Source organism: Nilaparvata lugens, chromosome 3, assembly GCF_014356525.2.
Source record: "Nilaparvata lugens isolate BPH chromosome 3, ASM1435652v1, whole genome shotgun sequence".
Taxonomy (NCBI): Eukaryota; Metazoa; Arthropoda; class Insecta; order Hemiptera; family Delphacidae; genus Nilaparvata; species Nilaparvata lugens.
The window spans coordinates 94035391-94061514 of record NC_052506.1 but is presented as its reverse complement, the minus strand read 5'-3'; the positions used below and the strand labels follow the sequence as shown (position 1 = coordinate 94061514).

At 31.2% G+C, this 26124-nt stretch overlaps 1 protein-coding gene and 1 long non-coding RNA gene across 28 annotated transcripts in view; one reads left to right on the top strand and one right to left on the bottom strand.

The window, feature by feature from the left end:
* Nucleotides 1-1039: 1039 nt before the first annotated feature.
* Nucleotides 1040-26124, bottom strand: part of LOC111059276 (coiled-coil domain-containing protein AGAP005037) — a 346739-nt gene continuing 321654 nt past the window's right edge. For 25 of the 27 annotated variants that reach the window (XM_039425095.1, XM_039425097.1, XM_039425099.1 and 22 more), the window contains 2 exons: nucleotides 26034-26124; nucleotides 1040-6196 (listed from right to left, as the gene is read on the bottom strand). In XM_039425095.1, the coding sequence (XP_039281029.1) occupies nucleotides 5411-6196; nucleotides 26034-26124 (877 nt within the window). In that variant the 3' untranslated portion in view covers nucleotides 1040-5410. Of the gene's footprint in view, nucleotides 6197-8412; nucleotides 8507-26033 lie in introns of all 27 variants that reach the window. The other 2 variants (XR_005570967.1, XM_039425120.1) reach the window with 2 other exon arrangements.
* On the top strand, nucleotides 6150-26077 carry LOC120350652. Its single transcript, XR_005570968.1, has 4 exons — nucleotides 6150-6287; nucleotides 9103-9230; nucleotides 23146-23212; nucleotides 25963-26077. It is a non-coding gene; the product is annotated as an uncharacterized LOC120350652 (long non-coding RNA).

Sequence of the window (26124 nt, the reverse complement as noted above, 5' to 3'; positions counted from 1 at the left end):
CAGAGAAAATGATAGGAGCACATTGTTGTCAGTTTTTCATTCCCGGATATCTGATCTGATCTTTTCATTTTACTTTTACCATAGAATAAAACAATCTTGAATATAAATTTTCTCTGACTTGCCCAGAGATTTATGCATTCCATTTGGGTCTAGTAAGATAAGTCAATTTGCCTTGCAGCATCTGTCGAGTCTCCATTATCATAAATTATTATTGCGTCAAGACTTTAGAATTTTTACTGCTCTCATGAATGTACTGTGGCGAGCCGAGACAAACAGATGAACTTATAGTGCCGGTTAAATTTCAATCATTATTAATTCCACTAGAACCAATCAGAGAAGCCGTTTTATAAAAAACACCTTCTCTGACTGGTTCTCGTAAAATCAATCACGGTTAAAATTTAACCAGCTTTTGTGCAACCGACACATAGCTTTCAACTGCAGCCGCCAACTTTATGCTGGTCAGCCTCAGGATTTTATTTCTGCTACACGTAGAATTAGAAGTAGTGAATTGGCTGGATAGATTAGATTCTAGCCTTTGACTATACACAATTGTGTTTAATTTAATAAAAACACTCCACTTATATGGTCTATTTTTGTACAAATTAATAAAAATATATAAAAACTTGTAGTAGGTACCCTTCATTATTAAAAACTTTAAAATATTTCAACGACTATTTTCGACCATAACTTATTTTCAAATTTTTAATATTGTTTTTATTAATTTGTATTTTTAATCTGTGCATTTTTATTCCGAGCTTTAAAAATATTTTCTATTGCATAAATTATATATGTTTTTTAATTTTTTTGAATCTGTGCATTTTTATTCCGAGCTTTAAAAATATTTTCTATTGCATAAATTATATCTGTTTTTTAATTTTTTTGACTCCTTATTGCAGGAATGCCATACGCATAATATAAAATAGTTCTGCTCTCATCATTCAGTTTTTACAACGAGCTTGCTAATATTTTGTATCTTTTCTAGAACACCTTGCGAACTGGAAATATTAGGATTGTATTATTATCATTGAGAACAATTGTGTTTTTAAACAAAAGTGATTTATTCATATATATTACAGAGTAAGATTAGTGTTCAACAGGTTCGAAATCAAATATACAGGCTATACCAATTTAGAATACAGTAAAAAATGTTCCATATTCTTGCAAAGAAGCAATCTAGTCATGAATCTTATTTTTATGCGGTTGGTGATTTCCTTACTTAATGGAAGAGTGAAGAATGTAATAAAGGATATATAAAACAATTTGAATATATCAATTTTTGAACATTATTGATGGATGGACTGATCCAAAAAAGGTGGTAAATGAATTAATAAAACAGGGAAACTTCATGTGTATTGCCAACAGAATGAGTATGATTTCAGCAAGTAGGGTACTAGACTTTTTATGATGATATATCTATATAATAGATTTGGAGGACTCCGGTCCCACAAGATGTCAAAAATTATCAATCGATAAACTGAATAATTATATTTTTTATTAAATTAACTGTTTTGGGAACTTTCTAAATGAAGGGCAAGTTTGATGGTTTGTGAATTTATGGAGATTGATCAATAAATGATCGGAGCAAACAATAGAACTATTGCAAAGAGTACCTATTTGAGTTTGTGAGATTGATAAATTATTGAGCGCTTAGTTTGGAAGACGATAAAGAACATTTTTCTTTGCAGCAGGACTTTGGGTACGGTAGTAATTTGGCACACAGTATTATGTATAGTTAATATATAGTTATTTAGAGCATTACTACGGTTGAGCATGCTTCTAAAATGCATTTCATATTAATCAGAGACTGTGGAAAATGATGTAAGAAATAAAACATTACAAGAGTTGAATGACAACTAGAATTTCGCAGGATTATCAACAATAGCATCTTATGCGTTCAACAAACAGCTTCTAATTTTGAATAGAATTACTAATATATGTTTGAAATAAAAAATTACATTAGATTAGAAGATATAATAACCAGTTTTGAAATAATTTTTTTTTGTAGGTAGGCTACAGTTACTCTTTATAGCATCTGTAGTTGTGGGGATCGACAGTTCTATCTTGCAAATGATTCTCACATCGCTATACATTCTGTACTGTAACTTGTTATTCATATTAAAATTCATACACTTTTTTCAAACATCAAAAATGAAAATTTTTCTCCAAAAATGTGCATAACTAAAAGATTTTTAAATATTATGCAACAACTATCAATAGAATTGATAACATTGCAATCTTAATTGCAATGCTGAACTGGTGTTGATAAACATTAATGTATATTCTCATTATATTTTTTATGCCTTATTACAATAATGTATATTTATTTATAAACTATTCATATGATGTATATTTTATATATATTTTTTTCCATCGTTGCAAACAAGTCGAGTGCATATTAAAACGTCAACTCAAGAGGTGAATACACGATACATTTATATATTCGAACATATACACTGATTATTTTGGTTACTACAGTCAGTTGAGCAAATATTTTCATCAGTGGATAATAAAATGATTTTTAAATGGGTAATTGGGTCCAAATCTCAATTATCCATTAGCTATAACACTAATTTCAATGCTCTCATACATTAATAAGTTCCAATAGGATAATTTGGCGGTTTCAAACTAGTATGTTATTTTACAGTTACTGTTTGACTTTATTATTATCATATATCATTCAAATTACTATCAACCTCATGATAGGTTTTCATAATTCATGTACCGTATGAAGAATGTATTGGAGAGAATTATTACATTATTGGTTACATCCAACACTATGTATGAAATTTGATCTTAAAAAACACACATATGAAACTGAAATTCATCTCTCAGATATTTTTTCAAAATTCTTGGTGTTTTGTTCTCTGTTTAAACGCATGAATTATATTACAGCTTTCATGTTGAACAGTAAAAGGACGATGATTTATTCAAAAGTGAATTGACCAAACATTAAATTTCAAAGGCTATTTGAATTATTAGAAAGACTATGGTAGATACCGTAATCAATAATTGCTCCGCCATTGAAATATGAAATATGCTCCGCCACCTATACACTCACATTTCAAGTAGTCGGCTTTACTGGCTGAACATTTTTTTTAGAAACTCTCTATAATGAGAAAGGAAAGTGATTCCATCAAAATATAAACCAATTTTTATGATAAAAATATTGGTTACATAAATCATTGAAGATCTTCAAAGGAGTAATTCAAATTTGAGAATAGACACAAGATGATATGATCGTAATGTACCAGTAATTAATAGAGTGTAGACCTTATGGAGTGCACACTTTTCTAGTTATAAGCAAACAATTGATCACAAAATTAATATAGTTTAGCTCAAAATAAAATGAAACAAAAACTAGTAGGAAATGTTCCTAGACATTTATTTATAATATAATGATTGATTGAATTATAATACAAAACTTATTGACTAACACATACATAGGTATCATAGTATAATAAATTAAATTCTCAACTAAATTGTAAGCTTAAACTACAATGAGTCACATTTTGAAGATTCCACATATAATTTTCTAAGAAAACGCACATTTGAAGAGAGTGTAAAGCTCACAAAAATATCATTAAGACATAAGACCTCATGTTTCACATACTAACTGCTTTTAAACATTTCAATAAAATATTATAAATTGTAACAGAACTTACAAATGTATACACAAACTATTTATACATTTACTATACAAAATAGGTTTTTCTCAAGCATCAATGCAACCCAACACACGTATTGGCGTAGAAATATTAACTGAATTACAGCTTATATACCTTGGAAATAATAATAATACTCAACAAATAAGGCGATAATATATATTATGCTTTTTAAAAGTCAACAAATTTATATCTGGGGCAGCCTTCTCAGCGGTAACAACATTTAACAACAAATTAAAATATCATGCCTAGGATTCCGTTTAAACAACGATATCTTTACATAGAATTAAAACATCAATAAAATGTTTAGAGGAATTCTATCCCTGATGGTTATTCGTTCAAAGCGTAGCATTGTAGCATTCGTTCAAAGCTGACAGTAGCATTGTAAAAATGCATTCAAGTTGATAAAGATATCAATAATAATTAGCCTATAAAATAAGTCTGTGATGATAGTTCAGTCATGTAAGATGGAGGTACCGTATTAGGTATTTCACTGTAGCTTTTGCTCTTTAATTGATAACATTGAAAAGCTATAGGCTACAACGCATGTGCAGAAACAAAAAAATTGTAAGCACGACCAGAGCCAATATTGATGACCTGCAACATTTCATGTACATTTCACACAATAAAGTCTAGCTTATCTCATATGCTCATACAAGAATATGATATTTCATCACATTGGATTTCACAATATGCCCTAAATAAGTTAAATTAAAACTCTATTAAAATTGGAGAAGGTTAAAAACGATAGGTTCAGAGCAGTTAGGTTAGATTCAATAATTAGAACTAAACAATACACAAAAACATTCATTTCTCAAGAGGAACTTTTAGATTGGTCGCCAAATATTCAATATTCAAATGAATTTTGAGATGAGTCAATCATGTAGGAAAACATTGAGTTGAATTTCTTTGAAAATCAAGTAAACACTCAAGTATTTCACTTACTTAATAAATATCTCTCCGGTTTTGAAAATTCCTTGATTTTGATCTCTTGTGAAGTTGTAATATTGTTAACATGTGTCGTTGCTGAGAATGGTGGAACAAATACCTATACATTTTAAAAATCACACTTTGAATGTGTCGTTAAATTTGTTAATTTTAACATCAAAAAATTAAAAATGTATTCCTAATATGAAATGTTTGGTTGATACAATATAGTTGTTTTCATAGCATCGTGCAGTAACAGTCAATTATAAAAATTGTTTTTCAACGTTGTCAATTATAATTCAGTGATACATTGTTTTGAGCTAATCAAAACCGTTGATGACCAGTTTGAAGCAACAACCTACATTCTATGACAAATTGCAATTGAAAGGTTTGGGGGTCTCAAATTCCACAAGGATCGTATAGGATTCAAAGGTTTTTGACATCTTTGGTGCCTAGTTCCGCATGTCATTTGTACTCTATAAAACTTCAATTCGCGATAACTGGTGATAAACTACTGGCAGATAGACTGATAATACACAAAAAATTACAACTCTTTTTTCTCTATCTTTTAAAATCCTATTATTCTCACCATCTTCTACTAAGTCTGATTTTTATTATTAGTAGATCTTCATTGGAAGCAGTGTTATATAGAACATTCCTCTTAAAAAAATCGTACTTTAATGACAAGATCAAAAAATGTCAACTTGCTATGTTGCAACTAATGGGCTTTCATTTGGACGAGGCACCAAAAGCATGTCATAAAACGAGTGGATGTGGGTGGCGGCTGCAGTGGACAGTAATTGCTAGACAAGTGTGTTCTGTCACAGTATATCTGTCTCATATACTTTGCTAGTGGTGGAGGTGGAGGTTGAGGTGGTGGGTGTGGTGGTGGAGGGTGTGGTGGTGGGGCCCAGGTGGGAGAGGCTACCCGACATGGGTGCGGCAGCACTGAGTCCCAGACCCATCTTGGCCAGCAGATTGCTTTCGCTACCGGTCTTCTTCAGCTGCAGGAGGTCGGGAGGGGGCGCGCGCTGCAGCTGCTGCAGCCGGGTGTACTGCTCCTGCAGAGCGCGCTGCTTGCGCAACAACTCCTGGTGGCGTTGCTCAAGCATCTCCTGGCGAGACTGAGCGCCTGGTACTCCCTCCTGCGAGTTGACACTCTCACAGCTGGACGACAGCGGAGGATCGGCGCCGCCCGATTTCGAGTTCTCCTTCAGACTGGAGCGGCCTCTGCGTAGAGGAGACTGCCCGCGTGGTGGAACCGACGGCCCCGTGGGGGAAGATAGGGGCGAACGTGATGAGGTGCGGGGGGGAGGAGGTGGAGGCACACGTTTCGACAACAGATCTGCCCCTCTCTCGGGCACTGGTGGCTTCCCACTATCACCCGACGGGTATGAGTGGAGTCTGCGCAGTGTAAAGTTGCCGCCAGCACTGGTTGGTGTGCTGGTGCTGCTGCTGCCGGTGGGAGGGGGCGGTTTTGCAAACGTCTGCAGTTCGTCTAGCAGAGCGTCGAGTGCGTTCTCCGGACGGGAGGCGTCGAGCCCCCCTCTTCCTGCGACCCCCCCGGGCCCCCCGCTCGGCCCCACGACATCCCCCGCTCCAGAGGCCTGTCAACACACACACAAACACCACTGTTATTACACACACCTTCAAGAAATTCACCACGTACGTGTGTCAAAGATATAGTCATCATACAAAGTAAGTCGTCTTTTTCTGCTTGTACAGTCTCATTATACAAACTTAGAATTTCAGTTGTATGATGATAATGCTAGAGGCATTGAAACTCAAACCTTCTCATTGTATTAAAAAGTTTGTACAGTATGTACAAATGTTTTTACTGTATTACAAACCTCTCTAATTCGAATTTTCAGTTGTATAATTATAATGCTAAGTGTATAAGAGCTCGAAAATTATATTTTAATATATTATATTCGTTATATAATTTATAAGAATGTTATTCCCTTTATCTCTCTCCTTACAATTTATTCATTCTTTCCAACAGATACGTCAACCTTATAGGTTACATTACATGAAGAACATTCATGTAAAATTTTCTACAGTTTATTACAAACTGGTCTACATTTTAAACTAAACTAAACTTGATGGATTAAGGTTGGCGGAAATGATTGAATCAAATTGACAGCAAAATTTGTAAGGCAGACTTTCAAGTTGTTTCATCAGAATCAGATTGCTGTATTTATAACTTAAAATGAAAAATGTTATTTTTGAACCAGTTCCACACTTGCATGTTATATTGCAATGCTCGCGACAAATGATTGATCATTCATGCCCCACTCTATGCCATTTTTTCATCAATACAAACCATGAACATACTTTAAAATGATGATTTACCCTTTGTTAGGTACCGGTAGATAAATATTTTCATTGATCATGAAAAACAAACTTGATTCACACAAAAGCAACAATTTATGATCTGTTAAGAACCCGATTCATTTTAATCTGACACTGTTCAATGGATCAGCATCTCTATTGATTCCGTTTTTAGAAGTTGAAATTGTGTTTAAACCCCAGCAGTTCATTGTAAACCATAAGATTTTTATGAGTGGACTTGATATGCATGCATATTAATCAACCCAAGAAATGGAATGGATCCCAATTTCAATCAAATTAATACAAAGTTCACAGCTTGATAATAGTCATACGATAACAACATTGCAATAAAACAAAATATATTGATCAAATTTTATAAAATACGTTATTTTTAAAATATGATATGTAAGCGATTGAGTTCGATCCTTTTTTTAGAGTGAGTATAAACCTACCTACGAATTTTTCATGTGTAACCAAGTTAAATAAATCTCAAGATATAGCTATAAAATATTCATATAGAGCACATATTTTCAACAAGTATGCTCCATCAAACTTAAGTAGGTACCGACAAGAAATGCAGCTGCTATGATTCTGTCGTTGGGGTGGAAAATGTAATTTACAGCATGCATCTTTATTGAATTAATTCATCAAAAATTAAAATTAGAGCTTGTATGTGTCAAATTCCAACAATATTTCAGCTGCAAGAAAACAATATGCTGGGGAATATAGGATTGGATAAAGCAAACAAAATAATAAAGCATTGAATTTACATAAGAATGAGCATAGAATTGATATCCAATCATAAAAAATGTGAACAGCAACAAACAAGGAAAGCATAATCAAACAAATAGAAGTCAACAGTATTTATTAAAGCTATAAAATTGTGTCATATTGATTGTTTTCAATGGAGATTATTTACATTTTAGAACAAAGAGAAATAATCATTCCGAATTTTATCAGTGATTTGTTCATCATATTTTTACTTAAACTTCAAATTTAGATATGTTTTATTTAATTTTGAATATTCCAATGCTCTGTTTCTATAAGTATGTAGCGTAGGACGCTAAGTGAATAAGCATTTTCTCACTTTTACTTGGATACAACAATTAAAAATGAAAATATACCGTAACCAACATAAAAAACTTTCTATCATTAGGGTACCTACTTGAAATATCCAAAACCACACAATACTATTTCATCCAATATGAAGTACAGTATAATATATCTTTGAAATAATAAATATTTAATCCATAGTATTCCAAAACTTTTTGCTTCATAATTAAATTGATCTCATCGATATTTTTGCTGGAAATTATAATATACTTGTGCATGAGACCCTCACTGGAATATTCAAAATAGTTTATACTGTCGTCTTCTGTCCGAGAGAAGTCTTGTAAAATTCAACAATAAGATAAAGTGAAAAATATAAAAAATAACTAACCCACCACCATTTAGAGAAATTTGTTTAATTTGACAAAAAATATGTCTTTACCTAAAATGATGAGATAATCATGCAGCCATTCAGTTCACATATTGAACGAGAATTTAAGTCAGCAGTTCTGCTTCAGCAGTTCACCCTTTTGAAACTAATAGTGACACAAAAAAAGGGAAGGCATTAGCTACAAAACACCAAACAAGGAGAAAAAGTGGTTAGACCAAAGGTTTGTTTGTGCAATTGTTTGAATTGAAAGACGCAAATAATATATAGTTTCAAGTTGCAACATTTACACAGACGAATTTGATGTGAAAGAGTAGACTACAACAATCATTAATATTCATAGAAATAATGTACAAATTGCTTGAATTGTGATATAAATAAAAATCAGTGCATTTCAGTTATTATCAGAAACTCTGTGATAAGACTTATGAAGAAATTTATTGTGAAAGATGGTAGATTCATAGTGAGTGAGAATATTAAAATTGATGTTTAAAATTTCAAAATTGAATAGATTGTGAAAACATTATTATAAATTGTGAATAATTGAATATGATTAAACTGTAATGACTGGATAAAGTTATGTAGGGATGGATCTCTCACTATTAAGAAGAAAGACTGCACAAAAAAGAGACCAGAGATAAAAATGATGATTTATGTAGACTACATCAAGCAGAAATAATGTGTACAACATAATTTTATTAACTAGTAATGTGTGATTAAGAAATTTCTGTTTTTTTTTTCTAGAAAACGTTGACGAGACATCTGTTTTTCCAATTTTATCGATTTTGAAGACAACTCAACTATTTATTTATTCTCATAAAATTCAACAATATGCTAGGGCTGATGACCCCATTCTAAGACAAAGTCTTCAGGTATTTTGAATTAAAACTTCATATTAATCCAATTTTTTCAGGAACTTCGAAGCTGGAAGACAAGCAAAATTCGAATAACTTTGCAGAAGTAAGCAGGGGTTTACATATGCTTATTTGAACACGATTGTTACAGGAAAGGTTCTGAATAAGAACAAGTATTTCAGAATGGAGGCAAATCAACTTCAATATTTACATCATTATTCTCATGGCATTAATTTTTAGACTTGATTGGAAATTAACCTTTGACAGTCATCACAGAACAATGTGAACCGATTGCACAAGCAAACTCCAAATTAAAAAATGATCATGCAGAAAATAAAAGAGGATAACATTGATAAATAAATGAAACACAAAATTTACATGATTCAAACAACACATAAATTAAAATAAAAAAAGCGGACATGATCAACATGGAGGTTAAATGAATTCACAAATGTGATCAAAATAAGAACAAATAATACAGAAATGAAATAAAATAAATACTTGGAAAATTTGTTGCATGGTGTTGAATGTGTGATTTTTGAAAATGATAAATGCTCATTATTTGATATTGTAGCCCTTCATGCTTTCAAACAGGTAGGCCTGATTGTTAAAGACAAATACACAATTTATCATCTCAGCTGCATCTCTTCATTTGAACAGAAATGAATCATTCCAAATTTAATAAGAAAAATGTTACCTTATTATTCTCAAGAAAATAATTCTTGAAAACCTCATTGGACTATATTTTATGCTTTTTATGCAGCTTAATAAATTGATAAACAATTCATTTATATATTTTCATCAGCTTAGATATAATGATGTACTGGATAGCTTCCAATATATTAGAATAATATTGTAACTATCGCAAAATATAATTTTCTTTTGTAAGACACAACTTAATACCTAGGAGAGTAAAATCCCAAACACACAACAACCATTATAAATTTATATTGAAAATTGAATAGCATTAATTCTATCAACTAGAATGTGGAATTTTTAACGTTTCAAGTTTAAATAACATTTAAATGCAAACATCTCATCATTTAGCAGTAATTATATAGATATAATGCCACTGATAAAGAACAGATAAAGATTTCATGCAAGCAAACACTTCCAGAGAACAAATTATCGAGCAAGAAAGAATTTCAACCTAAAAAATGTTATCAACTTCCAAAAAGTAAGGCAATGATTATAAATCACTCAATTTACAAGCAACCTTACAATACCATACAGTTTCTTTCATCAAAGAAGTATCACCAGCTGAAACATTATCAATCGATATCCTTGCTGATTAGTATTATTTTTTAAAGTTAAATGATTATTGAAAACTTTTTTATAAATTTATGAGGAGTTTGAGTAAACTATCATATTTTTCTCACCAAATCCTCGAAATTTTGGACAAAAGAAAAAGATGGAACAAATTTAAAAATGACAATTTGCAACCACTATTCCAATGCTACAGAATTTGGAATAGATACAACATTATTAGATTACACGATGAGATCATTGGCCATGATAATACGTCATGATAATAATAATTGAAGCCTTGTAATGTATAGGCCTACCTACTTCTTACACATTTGGATCACGTAAAGCGACTTTTCAGATTAAGAACATTACTATTTGCATTGAGAGCAATCTATTATCTTATTTTGATGATACTGTAACTCAAATCATCTTATATACTTATGATCCACTTGAATAGCTTATCTCCAATCCAATAAATTTTTAAACACAAGATGACTGTCATAATTAATCTTCTATCCTACTTGAAAATGTTAGTTACAATCTTCAATCTTTTAGCTATGAGGCAAAAACTAATATTGTTAGAGTATTGATCATACAAGGGCATTTATTTGCATTGGTGTTGCAAAAACCATCGTTCAAACTAAAACTGACAACAAAAACTATATTTAATGAAGAAAATTTACAGAAAATTTCAACGTCAGTTGTTTATCACCACCAATTTTAGTGAGTTATATTGGAAAAATAAATATTATAATTCACAATAAACAATAAACATTTCCATGTCCAAACTATAAGGGCGTCTCAGACGTGCTGAATGTTTTTTTAGCTCGTTAGCCGGATATGCATTGTCTTTATGGGGTAAACTATAAGAGCGAAATAGACGCTCCCCATAAGTTTTCATTTTCTGAAAACGAGCGAAATAAATTCGGCTCTTAAGACGCCCGTAAAGGTGGGGCTTTATACAGTTAATACTTCCTTGGCAAAGAAACTGGATGACATTGTTAAGTTGAAAAAGTTATTATTTGCTTGCATAGGATGTAAAAGAGAACATGTTTTTAAATATTTTCAACTAGAAATAGTTCAAAATACAACCAACAGAATCTAGAGAGAAGGAAATGATGAGAATATTGCTACAGCACATTACAACAACAGGCGCGTGTGTTTGAGGTTTCATTATCCAGAATATTCTTTTCCAATGTGTGGTGAACATAACCTTACTTTATGGAAAGCTGGAGATTGAAGGGAAAGAGAGAGAGAGAGACAGTGTTCATTCAGGTGATATTGAAAATAAAGGAGTTTGACGGGAGGAACAAACAAACATTAAAAACAACGTCAAAAACATTAAAGCAGGCAAAGTGAAGCACTCGCGTAGCTCGGCAAAGTTCTCATACAATCGAAAAGAAAAACTTGAAAAAATTCGAAACGGCAGCAACAATACATGGTTATATTTTAGTGCCACATGTGTGTAATTCGTTATGCATCAAGCTCTTCTTAAACTGCAGAAAAAACCTCTTGGGGGTGCTTTTCTAGCTGCTTTGTGCGTCGTAATAGAGCATATGTTAAGGCTTCAAAGCCTTCGGGTAAAGGCATAGTGAGGTGGTAGAGATAGGGGTATAGCAAGAGGTTGAGGTCGAGATAGAGGTACTTCAATGTAACACAATATATTCGAGCGCCCGCATGGTGACGTGATCGCATTAGACAGCGCCGTAACCCGTTACCTAGACCTCACCATATGCGAACGCTCATAACACGAAATTCATTTATTTGTGTTACATTGAGACCACTCTATATCGACTTCGACCACGACCTCTACCACCCCACCATGCAAGCACCCTTGGGCTGCACACAGGTAGGACAACACACCTTGAAAATCTTCTTTGACATAATTGCTATAGCTGACTAGTGAATTTTAGTTGTGCACCAGCGAAGAGGGGAAAACAAACTTGTATGGTTCCGGACATATTAACAAAAATTTAGAATTCTATTATCTTAAAAATTCAAATTTCAACGTCATACTGGTAGTAGCAGTTAATGATAATGTGTATCGAATGAATTTCATCAACGAAATTTACATATTACTTAACCTTCCGGCAGTCACGCTGTTGTAAAAAGTACAACAGTGTCAGTTTTTTGCTGCACTATTGAATGGGGTGGTGTCAGTGAATGAGTCACCTATGCATTCCAAAACTTTCCCCCATCACTCCAATGAGTTGCAGTATCAACCGAGCAATAGTTCAGTCTTTAGGTGCCATTTAGTCGAGACAGTGCATAAGTCGCACTGTGTATAAGATAGGAAAAGATTGTATACGGGGACTGTAAACGAACCAATAACACAGAATTGATGATTTGCTTGATGTACCTTATTGGGCTATGAAATGGTAATCATCCAAATGTTCATAGATGAAATAATTCAAGAAGATGAAAAAAGTAATTATACAATTAGCTAATATCTTTTGAGAGTAGAGTACATAACACTTGGAAAATTGGATGTTGTAAAAAATACAACACGCGACTGCTCGTGTGATTGAGTAGGGCGCGGATACCGGAAGGTTAATGATAATGGGGAAAATTGAAAAAAAAATTAAAAGAGAAAGTATTCTAGGAATTCACACCTTCAATCATTCAAATTATTGGGAACCATATTAAAGCATTTGACATTTCACAATAGCGCCTGAACCATTAAAGATTAAACTATTGGTTTGCAGGAATTTTTTTGTGATTTTTGAGAAACGTTGAAGTGATTTTTGAGCACCGCATAAACTATAAACTCTTGAATAATATAAGGTGCACTTCATAATACAAATAATGTAAAGCATTACTGTTAGGTACAGTTGACAACTATTGAAGTTTGTTTAGAGATTTAATCAATAAGATGGAAAACGTTTTTTCTGCAGTTTTACGCCTCCTTGGACTCAAATTCGACAGACGCTTGAGATTTTACAATTTTCTTGCAGCCAAAAGGTACAATATTATATTCGAAATATTCCCACAATTTCAAAGTCTACTATTGCTCACATCTATTTCATCACGGGTAATTAGGTATTGAATGATAGTGAATTTTTTGTCAAAACGCAGACACAATAATTGAGGTAGAGCTACATAAATCTGAATAACATTTTTACAAATTGAATTGAGAGTTTTCCAAAGTTTAATGTTAAGTTCTTTCTAATGTCGTAAATTATTTTCCATGTGTGATGGAAAGATTCTTTATTGGAGACAAAGAAAGAAAAAAAGAATTGAATACTTCATTTTATTTTCAATGCCGATTTTTGGAAACTACTGATCTAAATTCCAAATCCGAACTCTAAATTCAGGAATAGAATAATAAATTTATTTGAGTTGGTTACAGGAAATATTTGAATATTTCAAGCGTCTGTATAATACAAGCCCAGAGTTCCATACTACACGGCTATTTACAGAACTTTACATCAACATACGACAAATGCCCTAGCACAAAAAGCTCACCCAAGCAAATGTCCTATTAGAAGGAATATTGTAATAATTATTGGAAATGAGGGTAATTTATCAGATGATAATTTTGCACCCGTATTAACGGATTCTTAAAAATCGGTAGAAGAAAAATTAATATATTTTCAACTGGCAGGGTTATCGGAACCCCTAAGAAACTGAGCTTCAAAAAAATGAGGAAACGAGAAAATAAAATTATAGAAAATGTGATTCACTGTTCAAATTAGGTTAGACTATTACAGTATTCATTTTCCAAATCAATAATTGAGAAATAATAGAATATTTGAATAAGAAATTATTATAAACTATTTAAAATCCTTACAAGTGGATATAATTTTATCAATATGAGAATTAGCGAATTCTCATGTTTATCAGAATAGAATAATTTTAGTGAGATAATTTCACAATTATTATTCAAAAACACTAATATGATTTGCCATTTTTTAAACCATCGGGCTAGGTTGATGATCAAGGAAATACATTTTTTATGACCTGTAATAGCAAACTTCCAATCTTTATAAATCAGAAGATATGCAAAGAAGTATTCAATCAGACGTTTTCAAATCAGAAGGAAAAAATGAAATATTTTCATGATATCTGATTGAAAAACATCATCTAACAAAAGCACAGATAAGAAAATCAATAATTATTCTAGTGGAAAATATCGAACTGAGAAGCACGCATATAATAATTTAATCAGACTATTCTATTGCTTAAAAATAAAAAAAAGATCAAAACAAAAATATTTTTTAGTAAAATTCCAAAATTTGAAACATAGAGATCTGAATGATAATTATTATAGAAAACGCTGCCAGAAATAAGAAAGCAAACCTATTAAGAAACAAACGATATCCACAGTTTGTAAAATAAAATAATTTTCACATACACTATCCAAAGAAATTGAAATTGGCAAACATTAAAAAATACTACAAAAATTTGAATTTCATAGATTTATCCAACTTTTTCCCTTTATAATATAGGTGAAGCTTACTTTGATAATGTAAACTGTATAAAGATAAAGTATGAACTGTATTGTATACTTTGATGAGTCTAATACGGTAATGAGTCGTTGATAAAACAAATGGCTAGTCTTTCAGGCTCTAATTTTGCAATGGTTGTGGTTATCAAGTTAATGGAATTATTTCAAAAGAATTCTCTCAATTATTTCAAAAGTTAAGATAAGTATCAGTAAATTGGAAATTTTCCTGAGAAATGGCTTAAATTTCTAACAAGATTGCAATATTTTCATCTGAAAAATTAATTTGAAATCAAAAAATTTTACTATATAATGAATTTTTATAATATACCTAATTTTTTAATACTACAACAAACAACAGGTATTGGGGCTGATGTCATATAGTCTAGTAATAGGCATATTGAATAATGCAAAGAAATTAAGTAAAATGTAACTTTTAGTTACAATGTACATTTGTAAGAGAACCAATATTACCGTTACTTGATAACTAGAAACAACTTCAAGATTCTTGAAAGGAAAAAATACTATGAACAACAATTAAAAAAAGGGTTGATGAAAAATATGATTTAAAAATGATGTATCTATAATTTGCATTTGTGAAAGGAAATGCCAGTGTACATCCTCAACTTGAAAAAAGGGGAGACTCATCGTTTAGGTAAAAATATAAAATCTATAGTCTAAATACATCAATATCCTCGCTTCAGGTTCTGATTACATACAGCACAAGTGTATTCTATGTTATGCCATCTATTTCAAACCATCATCTTATGCAGAACTAAATGTCATGATAATGATCTGATGAATGGATGAACATGCATGAATTCTAACCTGATGAATTCCCAAAATGCACATAAATATCGATCAACACTGATAAATATATATTTTTGAAAGCCAAACATCACTCATGTTCTTGAAATCACTCTATTACGACAAAATATTAGTGCGAGATCATCTGCACTATTCAACCTCCAATCCTTGAAGTAGCAGTTTAGGCTCAATGTACACTATATAGGCGCAAAACCAACAAACCGATGCAAAAATTAAAACAAAATCGTGTGAATTGTGAGAAAAAAGGTGGATGAAAGAAGCTAGATCGTGATATATGTGATTCTTGTGAGTTCAAATCAAAAAAAAAAAATGAAATCCTCAACAATTTATACAATATCTTAAGAAAACCTGAAAATTTCAATTCTCAATTAAACCACTGGATAGAAATTCAAGAATAAATAGAAAAAGTAAACTATTTTCCAGGAAATCCCAATTCATTGTGTGATTTTCGCTATATGTGCAAAATTATTGGAGTAACAGTTGGTTGGGGGAATTGTGTGCAACACTCAATATATTGGACATTTCATGCAGATGACATAAAAAAGTTTGAAGGGCCACGTCTATGTAAACTTCAATAAATAATTCATAGAACAACAATAATATGGAAAATATGGAGGAGAAAAATTTTATTCAAATTGGAAAAGTGGTAGACAGATTTGAGAAGAAAAAAGTTCACTATGTTTCAATTATTTACAATCATTTGCAAAACTAAGTGGTACAATTTAATAAGTAAAAACCGTGAGTTTCATAATCAAATAAAATCATTGCCTGAATTGGATGAGATGCAAAGAATGGACAATCTCGTTATCCTCCATCTAACGTTCATAACTCCATCTCTCAGAATGACCGTTCATAACTAGTTTAATGCTCCAATTTAGAAAGTACCGTAATGCACCTTTCTAAACTCGTTGCAATAGAGGCAGATTCAACGGAATTTTATCACTCTCGACAAAGAGAAAATGTTTTATGATACCTTATTCCCTACCTCATAATGTTGACATTAAATAAAAGTTCTTTGAACATAAAATATAATATTAACTATTAAGTTATCGAAGTGATAAGTGATAGAAAGTAATTTGAAATAAAAATTTATAACAGGCTTTAGTCAATTTTACAGAAAGGTACGGTAACTCAAACTAGAAAGTAAATGAAGATGAAAAATGCTCTGGAGCAGGCCTTGATTAATTTCACAAAGGGGTAACTTATATTAAAATGTAAATAAAGATAGAAAATGCTCTAGAATTGGAACTTTATTACAGGAATTTTGGTGGCAATTCCTTTAGATATTCAAGATAATTATTATCTTATATGAAATTAGTCTTATTGCCTGTATAATTTATTGAAAAAGGAATGTTATCTTAAATTTTCAATATCCAATAACGAATGAAGAGAGAATTCAGGATATTGCCTAAGTATAGCCTGGTGTTAGAAATACGTTTCTAAACAAATCACAAGGCGGCTCGTGAAGCCTTCTTCGTTAGCTTATGATTCACATCTATCGTTTCGTCATAAAAATTCAGCATGCTTTTTATACGTTGTAAAAGAGCAATTTGAACAATCTATATATATATATATATAAAAGTTGCCAATTTCAAGCCAGGTAAGTAGGTGTGCAATCAGTCCAAACACAAAGATAATTCATATTCAACTCATAAAAACACAAAAATATATAGAACGTTACAAACTGTGGATTTCGTGCTTATTTTTGTTTTTTAGAAAAAAAATCAACACTGAACAGGCCTAGGTCCTCTGATTCAAGACACAGCAGATAGTAATACCGACAGGTGACACTTTATAGATATCAATGAACAGTCAAAATAAAAGAAACAAAACTCGAACGATCTAAGTTTCCATAATAGAAATAATGACTATATAATTATATATATAAAGAAACAGGCGTGACAAATATATATTTAATACTTTGAAAATGTGTTTGATTAATGTCAGAGATAATTTTGCGAATTATTTTTAAATATTTATGTGCCAAAATCAAGGAATTGAAGAAGTTTTGGGCAATTGCCTGTTTCTCTTTCCAAATATCGTGTTTGTGACTGTTCTAATAAATAAATAAATAAATATTTTACTACCGTAAAGGAACCACGCTCTTTGAATGAATGCAAGAGATTTCAAATCAGGAATCAATATGATTTTATTTGATCGATCATTTACATTATTTAATTGCATTTTTGAAGACTAGACTGGGGTCTGAACTAGTGTGCAAACTCTACTGTCTCATTTGTTATAATTTGTTTTCTAATTAAAAGTTTGTTTCACTTGGCTGGAGAAGCTGCACTTTTCAAATCATGCAGAAATAAATAATAGTTTACAGGACAGTAATAAATAGATATAGTAAAATATATGTATATCAATAATGAAACTGTTTTTATAACTGTAGTTGAAATTCACTGATAGAAACATAGATAAAAATTGAGCTGATTTCAATTTGCAGACATCACCCATCATCATACACTACCTAAACTGAATTTTCTCAAACCTAATAAAGCGTGATTAACAATGACCGTTTAAAAATATAACTCAAATATTAATGATGGGTTGCTGCTGTATGTATATTTTTTCCCCAATTAATCAAGAATAATATTTGAAATGCAAACTGAAGCTACATGCTAGAACCTGTGGACAAGCTCAAGAGTTAGCTAGATAGTTCAGACCTAAGAAGAAACTAGAATAAACAACCCAAAACTTAATAAAACATTCTTACTCATAAATGAAACTAACATTCTCAATTAGTGATTGTCAGAAATAAAACGGGCCTAACGATTGAGGATATATTTTTTTCAAATACAGGGTGATTCTTAATTATGGTAGAATAATTTAATAGGTGATAGTAGAGGTGAAAATAAGAAAAAAGTTCTTATAAACATATATCCATAAACGCTTCATTAGCGAGCTATACAGGGTGAAAAATTTCGCCCGGAATTCAGTTCCCCTGGTGAAATACACCGATGCTGAATTGTTTAGGAACTGGTTTTTGAAAAACTTGTCGTGGATTCATATGGAAAAATATCTGAAAAATTGAATTAAACTAATCTGGAAGCTGTAGTAAGAGTAGTTTTTGAGAAAAAATTCGAAATATGCAAAAAATCCAAGTAGAAAAACACAGACTTCTACGTTTGATGCCCAATAACTTTCTTTAATGATCAGTAAACTAATCATTTTTCCCAATAAAAATTGTAGAGAATTTAATTCTGAAAAGAATTATGTAAGCTGTGTAAACTCAATTTAAATAAAAGTTGAATAAAATGTATTCTTATGTAGTACATTACACCACAAAAAGTTGCTGTTTTATGAGGAGAAGAGAACTTATAACTCATAGGATGTAGCTGATTGCAAATAAAATATTCTGTTTTTTATGAAAAGTTTTATTTTTATATGAAAGTAAAATATCTAAATGACATTAAACTTATACCAAAAGACTAAAGATGATGTTCAAAGTGACCTCCGTTGTTCTTAATGCATATGTTCAGATGTCTTCTCATCGATTGTCGGACCCGTTCAAATATTCCAGGAGTCTGCTTTATCATTTCTATTCCGTTCAAAATCCTTAATCGGAGTTCTTCAATGGTATCAATTGGAGTATTGTATAGTAAGGTTTTCAAGTGTCCTCAAAGATAAAAATACAAAGGATTCAAGTCTGGTGACCTAGCTGGCCATGGTACTGGCCCACACCTCGGCCTATCCATTGATTGGAAAGATGTGATTCAGGTGTTCACGAACAGCAACACTGGAGTTTGCTGGAGCTCTATCATGCATAAACCAAATGTTTTGGCGCAACTGAAGAGGTATATCTTCAAGTAGAATAATAGCTCCTCTCTCAAAAAGTTTAAGTAGATTATGCCATTAAACCTGGAAGCTCAGACAGAAGTAGATGATCTCCTATGATTCCTGCCCAAATGTTTACTGAAAACTGATTTTGTGGACGATTAGGATTGATGGCATGAGTATTCTCAGCTGCTCAAATATGTTGGTTGTGGACGTTAACGATAGCTGTTCTTGTAAAGTGTACCTCGTCAGTAAATAAAACGGTTGTTAAAAAGTTTGAGTTAACAAGTTTTTCTAAAAACCATTGGCAAATACCAGCACGGGGAATACAGTCTCATGGCAATAGACTATGAACTTTCTAGAGGTGGTATGGATGTAATTGTTGCTTTTAGTATCCTCCAAATAATAGATTGATTGACATTAAACTGCACTGACAATAATTCTCTCGTGCTCTTCTCTGGATGTCCATAAATTTCATTAAGAACTTGTTCTTCTTACTCAACAGTCCTGGTAGATCGGGGTCTGCCTGCATAAATGTGCTCTTTAGACATCAAAGAACCTGTTTCAGACAGACGTTGATGAATAGTGCCAAAAAACCTTGAACTTGGACATACTCGGTTAGGAAAGTTTTCTTGATACAAACGTCTTGCTTCAGTACTATTACAGTGTCCAATCCCATACATTAAATGCATGTCAGCTAATTCAGAGTATGAATAATGTCTAAAATTACATGACATTTTTCAAAAATTAACATTCAACACAAAAGTGAAGTGGAATGGTTACAAATAACTGGTTAATAGATTAAACAGAAAACACAGCGCGGTTACAGTGGGCCTAACTTACAGTTTGTTGTTTTGTTCAACAGTGAGCTAAAATATTTCTGAAAATAATTTTGAACTGATAATTTCTTTTAAATATGTTCTTATTAAAAACAAAATGAATCAGCTATTTTGAAGCAGCTGTTATTCAAATCCATGTTTTATTTGCAATCAGCTACAACCAATGAGTTATAAGTTCTCTTCTCATAAAACAGCAACTTTTTGTGGTGTAATGTACTACATAAGAATACATTTTATTCAATTTTTATTTAAATTTAGTTTGCACAGCTTACATAATTCTTTTCAGAAATAAATTCTCTACAATTTTTATTGCAAAAAATGATTAGTTTACTATTCATTAAAGAAAGTTATTGGGCATCAAACGTAGAAGTCTGTGTTTTTCTACTTAGATTTTTTGCATATTTCAAATTTTTTCTCAAAAACTACTCACACTACAGCTTCCAGATTAGTTTAATTCAATTTTTCAGATATTTTTCCATATGAATCCACCATAAGTTTTTCAAAAACTAGTCCCCAAACAATTCTGCATCGGTGTATTTCACCAGAGGAATGAATTCCGGGCGAAATCTTTCACCCTGTATAGCTCGCTAATGAAGCGTTCATGGATATATGTTTATGAGAACTTTTTTTTCTTATTTTCACCTCTACTATCACGTATTAAATTATTTTACCATAATTAAGAATCACCCTGTATATGAAGATGATTGTGTCATAGCTCAAAGATGTGATATTTGTGGCCAGAAGGCTTAGTAGAGGGATATCGATATTAATATTTTAAATCTATTGATAAACTGTCTCATTATAAGTTATGAGCTTTACGCTAGTACTGTTTCAAGTTTTACAATTTGAAAAGTGGTTAAGGTATATTGGATATCTATAATGATATTTATGCTATAGTCATTCATAATGACTTGAATGTTGTCAATATCACAGATTTATAAAGAAAATAAGTATTAATTCATAAATGATATGGGTTCATCTTTAATAAACCATAGGACTTGAATTTTGTCACTACCACAGATTTATAAAATAACTATTAGTTCGAGATGTTACACAGAATTATTAACCTCAAAGAAATTGGGCCAGCAGAATTTGTTCCAGAGTTATCAATGTAAACATTAAGGTTTAATGTTTATTTTGGACCAAAATTTTATATAAATTGTACACGTGAAATTCTAACCTTATCTTGGACTTTGTCACCTATAAATTTGGAAGAAAAATAGCACAAGGACTGCCTTATTATTTTTTATCTTTCAATGTTATTACATTAGTGTCAATTGCATTATAAATAAATAAAATAAATAAAACTGATACTAAACCTAGTAGGCTATCTTATTGTTTATGATAAATCTGATGTCATTTTTCAACTCTAATTAGCATTGTTCATTGAAATACTGTAACATTTTTCAAAGTTACAGCTTCTTCTAAACTGTAATTATTAAAGACGAAAATTCAAATTTTGTAAATATTAAAATAAATTTGGACAATAATTCCTCCCTGAACAGATGAATGGTAAGCATGATGTGAAAGTAGGGAATGTTTCGCAACACATTGGAAAATACAAACACATGTTGATAAAACAACAACAACAACAACGACAGAAACAACAACAATAGTAACAAACAACTCAGCGGTAACAACAAATAAGCTGTTGGTTTTAGACATTGAACACTGGACAAGGATCAGCTGGGAATTTACAATACGGCATTAGTACATTTTTATCAATAGCACAATACTGGGAACACAATTTTTACATTTTACTCAACAATGGAAGACACTGTCAAATTGGTATAAAATATTATTATACATAAAAATAATCAGTAGAGGTAATAATTTTTCAAAAATTGGGCTATATTTTTTCAGGAAAATTTTATGATAGAAACGAGAGAGCAAATAAGAAATCGTAATTATAGAACAGAAGGAACATGAAGGTGAATAATTCATGATTATATCAAACGTTCTATAGAATTAAAATAAGTTAATATTCTCAACAAATTTAAATATTGCATTGAGTAATAATCAACCGTTATCTGTTGAAGTTCCAATTAGGCCTATGTCAAAATATTTAATTAAAAATATGAAAATTGATAGTTATTAATAATTAAAACAATTCAATATTTTTTATCTAGAATAAATAATCAAGATAAGCCATTTTATTGTATTTTTTCTTTAGGGCTACTTTTAATAGACTATGAATGAAACTATAAATCGATTTAATATAAAAAGATTTATATTTTTATTTATATTAAAAGTAGCCCTAAAGAAAAAAATCAGAAAATGACATTAATGTCCGAACATGTTGTGACAAAATAATTTAAAAGGGTACTGAAATTTATATTTTCATCTATATTATTAAATCATGATAAGGTCTACCGGAGACATCTATTAAAACTATGCAAAATGATAGTGTTCTATTTCTACGGGGTTAGTTAATGGTTTTTTCATAGAATCACTAATTGTTCCTGTATATTTTGTTTCTAGACACTACCGTTTTCAGCGAATCACGCCATTATAAAGTCTCAAAATGAGAATAAATGAGTTATTTATAGGTATTAAACATTTCAACTTTTTTGATCTAATAAAAGAATAATCAATTATGTAAGGTGAAACATCATTAATAATTGATGTGAGAATTTCTATTGGATTGATTACTGGGGTGTTTCCTTTGAAGGTAGATCGTTCATCATTCTCTCAATATTCTTATGTTTCATTAATTAAGTTTGTAGCGTGAATATTGTTGTTGTGAACCTTTCCATAATTGAAGAGACTTGATATGTTGTCTTTTATTTTTCAGTTCCAAAAATGAAGCAATCAACCAATTTGAAAGTGACTTCCTTAAAAAAGACATGAATAAGAAATCGGTAAGGTACAAGGTCTCGTATGGTTTCTACTCTATTAGGTACAATATACATGGAGTGGAAATGTGTACATTGAGCTACCAGTATAGTATAAAATGTACAAGGATACTTGTATGGTTTGCTGGGCTCAAGCAAACATGACAAATATATCAACACAATACAATCATTACATAAATTAAATAGGTACCGATTACTGTAATAACAGAAAAGAGATTCCAGTAAATTGTATTCGTTTACTGTATGAGTAGTTGGTTCATTAGAGAAAAATATTCTGGATCGCTTGAAAGAAACTTACCTATAAATTGCAGAGATAGATATACATCTTGAAAAAGACAGAATAGTTTCAATGGACACATTTTATCAAATGCACCATGTTCTTCATAATTTTTTTAACCAATACACCCTGTTTAGTTTATCATGATAAATTTAGATAAAAGTGTTTATTCAACTCAGATCTTACAAAATAACTTCATAATTTAAATGTAATACTCATTAATTCTATCACTGTCAGGCCTTGATTATCCACTCGAATTATTGGTTTATTAGTTGAGATTATTTGTTGAACTAATAATGATTGGAAGAAATATATTATAACACTGGAATCATTATACTGTTTGATGAAAGGTTCAGTACCGTAGTTACCTCATTATTATTTTATAGTTTGAATATTCTTTGAAAAATAAATGATAAAGCTTTGAGATGAAAATTGTTTTCAAGAAAAAATCGAAATAATATTATTGGATGTTAATTAGTGATGAAGTTTACAAATTTATTAAGTGTGAAAAATCTATACAAGAAACATTAATCTTATTGTGGGTAGTTTTATTGTTTTGGATTGAAGCATTTTCCTACCGTATCAAGTTCTGAATTTTGAGTGAAGAGCAACGAACTCTGTTCTGAGAAAATGTTAGATTGTAATTTGTATTCAATGCATTTTGTTGTAAGTAAAGTTACTCTATTTTTATAAATGCTTGCTGGAATGGTGTCAACAGAAAGAAGATTTAAATGTATTTAGGTAATAGTATGTTTATTCATCAAAATGAAGCGGTAAAAATATTCCAATATGAATCTATTTTGGATTATTAATTCTAGAAGTCGATTGAATCATGAGAGCGATATTTTAATGACAGAAATAGGAAGGGATCAACTCATTATAGTTTGTCAGAAAACTTCACAACACTATATTACCAAAATCATGCTACTCTTGAAAATCCGTCACTACAGAAATCAAGTTCCCAACTTCACTCCAATCCTCTACTGTACTATAAAACTGTTCTCAAAACTGTTCTCTACTATCAAAATCTCAATGCAATCAAAAACTCAACTCATTGGTGACTAGAATTTACCCGGCTCTCATCATTGGCCTCTCAAATACATTCTATTCAAGTGTCCTTAATAATCTTTCAATTAGTAATTGATTGAAATAAATTATGCAGTGTCATTATTGGTGCTTTCAATTATAGTGATAGTAGATTGACTGTAAAGATTCGTGTACTGTAACTGTATGTGTCATGCGTTTATCTGTAGAAAGAAATTGTTTACCTGTTCACAGCCTAACCAATCCCAATTTCATTGACGTCGAATTCAAATTTGAATTTGGAATTAATTTGAAAATAAATTGATAATTTTGCGATTTAACTAATCAAATGTAGGCAACAGTTGTGTTGAAAGATCGAGAGCTTGATTGATTTGATTAAAGTTACTATATTAGTTATGATAGAGTATTTTATAGTGCACAAGAGTTACTTTTAAAAGTTACTATATTAGTTATGATAGTGTATACTATATCAGTATTTTATAGTGTACAAGAGTTCCTTTTAAACCAAGACTAGGATTGATTTACTTGGTGTGGAATTATTTAAACTTGTGTTGATCATGTAAAATTATTGATGTGACTTGTATTATACTCCATAACTGGAAACCTTGGGATGTAATCTTAAAAATGAAATTATCTACTAAGATTACAGCCAAGTTCGTTATTTTAATAGTATTAAATAGAAAAACCAAGAAATTGTCAAAAACCACAGATTTTATTGAAAGTTAGAGAGACCGGTTTCTGTTGTTACACTATTGTCAATCTCTGATAAATTAAAAAATTAATAGTACTTGAATAACTTGAAAATGAAAATAACATTCATTTCATAAGAATGTAATCTTTAAACATTGAAAATGATCATTAATACAACACATTTTCAAGAACCTTCAACGTCAATTATACTGTATGTTGAGTTATCACTCAAAAAGTAAATTTCTGAGAATATGATTTTTTTTTAATAATCACTCACTAACATGTTGCAGTGTCAGTTAGTCAACCTAGATCGACTGCCATCATCAAGCCCCCGAGATCTTTCAACATCAACCTGCACGCAACCTATTTTTCCAAATACGTTATTATCACTACAAATCACTGAAAAGATTCTGGTAGCGAATGTTCACCTTTCCACGCGTGGTAGTGTGGTTCAAGATTATTGCGATATACATATAATGCCAAAAATACTGGGCAAGATGGTGGGGGGAGGGAAGGGGCAACAATGTGTAGTAATTGAATAATTTGTCTAGTGCAAAGGAGGTGTGAATGAATCAATATAAATTAATGACAACAAACACCTTCCCGAAAAAATTAGACAACAAAACTAATACAAAGTTACACATTGAAAAACAACAGAAGCTAATACGATTTTAGTTTAGTTTGAGTCTTTAGTTTGATTTATAATTTTGATGGGGGCTAATTTTCACACTTTTTTATGTTCTAGAGAGGAGAGAGAGAGAGAGAGAGAGAGTGAGTGTGTGTGTGTTTACATGCGGAGAGAGAGCTGAGCTTTACCTTTCCTGAGGTGGGGGTGACAGGGGGAGTTTCGTCCATTGTGGGAGACAGTCGAGTGTCAGGAAGACGCTGTTCTTGAACCGATGCCAAT